The sequence below is a fragment of the Anomaloglossus baeobatrachus genome, chromosome 6 (assembly GCF_048569485.1).
Source record: "Anomaloglossus baeobatrachus isolate aAnoBae1 chromosome 6, aAnoBae1.hap1, whole genome shotgun sequence".
Taxonomy (NCBI): Eukaryota; Metazoa; Chordata; class Amphibia; order Anura; family Aromobatidae; genus Anomaloglossus; species Anomaloglossus baeobatrachus.
This window is the reverse complement of record NC_134358.1, coordinates 19403423-19406767: the sequence shown is the minus strand read 5'-3', so window position 1 is coordinate 19406767 and position 3345 is coordinate 19403423. Positions and strand designations below refer to the sequence as shown.

The 3345-nt window shown below is 41.3% G+C and overlaps 1 protein-coding gene across 1 annotated transcript; it reads left to right on the top strand.

Moving 5' to 3' along the window:
- Positions 1–403: 403 nt before the first annotated feature.
- LOC142243907 (speriolin-like) lies at positions 404–3071 on the top strand. Its single transcript, XM_075316103.1, has 4 exons — positions 404–723; positions 1395–1439; positions 2232–2374; positions 2670–3071. Exons 1-4 carry the CDS (start codon positions 486–488, stop codon positions 3048–3050), a joined length of 807 nt encoding a protein of 268 aa, XP_075172218.1. The 5' UTR covers positions 404–485; the 3' UTR covers positions 3051–3071.
- The last annotated feature ends 274 nt before the right edge of the window (positions 3072–3345 follow it).

Below are 3345 nucleotides of genomic sequence, written 5' to 3'. Positions count from 1 at the left end.
ATATAAAATCTTATGGACGAAGGACCATTTATTGTTCAAAGTGTATGACTCAGTGCACCTACATAGAAGCCATTCTTTACATAAAGCATAGCGTCTAAACAAGCAATTGAATTGCATTTATTAACAGGCTCTGTACCATTATATGTGAAGACTATAGTTTTATACATTCCTAAATTTAGAATCTAAACAATAAAAACCTTCACATTCATTGATCTCTTAATTGTCTACAATTATACTTATTAAATTGACCAATTAATATTGTCAGTAATGTTTTCACACATACAAGAAATGTTGTGCACCATAGTTCCAATGTTGTGAACTCCCATTGGCTGCAATGAATGATGATGTCATAGGTGAGGTCCAGCGACGCGGCTGATGACATCACACAACATAGAATGTTAACATCACCTGTGTTCCAACACAGACACTTGCCTGGTAAAGAAACCCTGTTCAGATCTAACCAGGAGCTTCTCCAAAACGACACCATGGACAGATCTAACCAGGAGCTTCTCCAAAACGACATCATGGACATTATTCCCAACAGTTGCAATGATCAGGAAGCCATAACCGCTGAATGTTCACGTCTACTTAAGGAAAATGCTGAACTGCGCAAACTGATGGGATTTATGCAGGAGAACAAGGAGCTTCGCCTTACTTTAAAGGACCATGAAAAGTCATCTAAACGCCTGCCAATACCAGGAGAACACAAGAAAGACCACCAGGGTAAGACTGGGTTTACCCATTGGGGATTTCTCACAAATCAAAAAATTGTACTGACCTCATGTTTGATGCTTCCTAAATTGATGGGCATAATTTGGCTAAATAATTGTGGAGACTATAGATTGGTGACCTAACCTGTACAAATGTAAGGGAAACATATGACAGTTGGTTCTCCTTCGAGACAAGAAATATCCAGAAGAATTGGAATATTAATGTAAATTTTATTTCCTACAACTATATTGTATTCGGTCTGGTTCTAGTAACTTGTCTTACATTGGTAACAATCAGAAAGCCATGAAGTAAAAGCTACTGTCATATAGGGCCTCTGGTTTAGGCAGATCTTGCTAAGTCAAGGCTTATGGCTTGAAGCTCTTAAATTGCACCCAACCTACCATCAACCACCAGTGGTGCTTAGTTTTGTAATGGGATGCAGTGGTAGCAATTCCAGGGGTGGACGTATTATTGGTGCACCCTGTGCAGCTGCACTGGGGTCCAAGCGGTAAGGGGATCCATCTCTACCTCCGAAGAAGGTAGAATAGTCCAATAGTGCGTCTTCTTTGAGAATTCAGTTAAGAATGTTGCTGTCACTTTTTTACTGAAGATTTGCAGATTGATGCATGGAAACCTCAAATGTGAAAATCTAAACTTTTTCCATATTTATGTGATTATTACAGTCAATATCGAAAGAAAGCCAAAGACCGACTCCTGCCCTCCTGTAGGTGAGTTGATATTATACTATCTGTATGAGTAACCCTATGCTTTACCATATCTCCTTCTAGTATGTATATACTGTTGGCCAAGAACAGCTGGTCTACAAGAGGTCTATAAGAGGCCACAATCTCATGGTGCTCAGGTGTAGTTGTATACTGTTGGCCAAGAACAGCTGGTCTACAAGAGGTCTATAAGAGGCTACAATCCCATGGTGCTCAGGCGTAGTTGTATACTGTTGGCCAAGAACAGCTGGTCTACAAGAGGTCTATAAGAGGCCACAATCCCATGGTGCTCAGGCGTAGTTGTATACTGTTGGCCAAGAACAGCTGGTCTACAAGAGGTCTTTAAGAGGCCACAATCCCATGGTGCTCAGGTGTAGTTGTATACTGTTGGCCAAGAACAGCTGGTCTACAAGAGGTCTATAAGAGGCCACAATCCCATGGTGCTCAAGCGTAGTTGTATACTGTTGGCCAAGAACAGCTGGTCTACAAGAGGCCACAATCCCATGGTGCTCATGGCCAAGAACAGCTGGTCTACAAGAGGTCTACAAGAGGCCACAATCTCATGGTACTCAGAAGTAGTGACAGAAGGCACCGTGGTCGCAGGGATCAAATAGTGTTTGTTATGGGCTAAAACTATTCTCTCCATTACGGTCAATAACCTCCCAGAGATCATTATTTCTTGCCCACCGGTTGTCCACAGATTACCGTAAAATAGGACAGGCACTTAGCGCCAGTTCAAGTTGGTATGCATTCAGTCATTCATACATCTTTCCTTAATTTCCTATTGATCTTTTGCAGAATCTGAAAAGGTGAAGAAGTGTCAACGCATTGTGGGTGAGATCGCCTTTCAACTAGACCGCCGAATTCTGGCTGCCATCTTCGTGGAGCAACACCGGCTTTACGGATACCGCGTGTCTGATATAGCACAAAGGATTATACAGGTAGAAAAGCTAAAACAATACAATTTTTATTGTAAAGGTGGTGAAGATACTGCATGTTGGTCAATATGTGGGTTGTAATTGGCTTATTTGTTTACAGACACCATGTTCTCACTTTATATATGTTCTTCAAACACAACGGATTTCTTCATGTTACTAAAGAGTTTGTTCAAAACGTATATATTTTGTAAGATATGACGAATATATAAAATTTGAAATGGTGTCCAAAGATGGCAAATGTTTGGTCTATTTATTGTATATAACCAAGATGTATTTAAAATATATTTCATGATTGCAGGTGACCACAAATCCACAGACCGGCAAAGTGAATGAAAATTTAAGATCTGAGCTGCACCTTCGCTACCATCACGTAATGGAACAGTTGCACATGTTGGGCTATATCCCCGAAGTGCACAGCTACTTTACAGAAACCCTAGTCAACACCTATGGGATCATGAAGGACAGAAAAATTGAAACCGAAGAATTTTCCTCCATTAATGACCCACAATACCTCAGCAACATGATAACTGAGTGCATGCCAAGTCATAGCGTGAAGAACATCCTGATTATCCTAAAATGCCTGGCACATTTGGCCAAAAAAGATGGAAAGCCCCTGTTCTGTCTGCCCTCCAGTGAAGTTCAAATTCAGTCACCCGTCGTGACTCAGTCTTCCAATTAAAGGTGCAAATGTAGGACTCAAGTTCTTTCTTTCAGTCGTCATATTTGTTGTCGACTTGGTTGTGTGATCACAAAATCGAATCTTTCCTTAGATTGAAAAACACTTACAGGACAGTGGATCTCCCCACTGCCATTGGCCCCGTCTTCCACCAATCAGTGTGTGGGACAGCATACATGATGACATCACATGATCGCATGTGCTGTGTGGAGCATCAATGCACCAAAGACCAGAGCAGAGCGCTGAGGGAACGAGAGCAAGGTGAGTATGTGGTGGATTTTGTCTCATTTGTGTATGG

Bases quoted from the DNA above. Each gene is read 5' to 3' on its own strand.
- LOC142243907 (XM_075316103.1), top strand. From the start codon at position 486: ATGGACAGATCTAACCAGGAGCTTCTCCAAAACGACATCATGGACATT. The intron at 1,440-2,231 runs GTGAGTTGATAT...GATCTTTTGCAG, and splicing joins CGACTCCTGCCCTCCTGTAG to AATCTGAAAAGGTGAAGAAG. The intron at 2,375-2,669 runs GTAGAAAAGCTA...TCATGATTGCAG, and splicing joins TAGCACAAAGGATTATACAG to GTGACCACAAATCCACAGAC.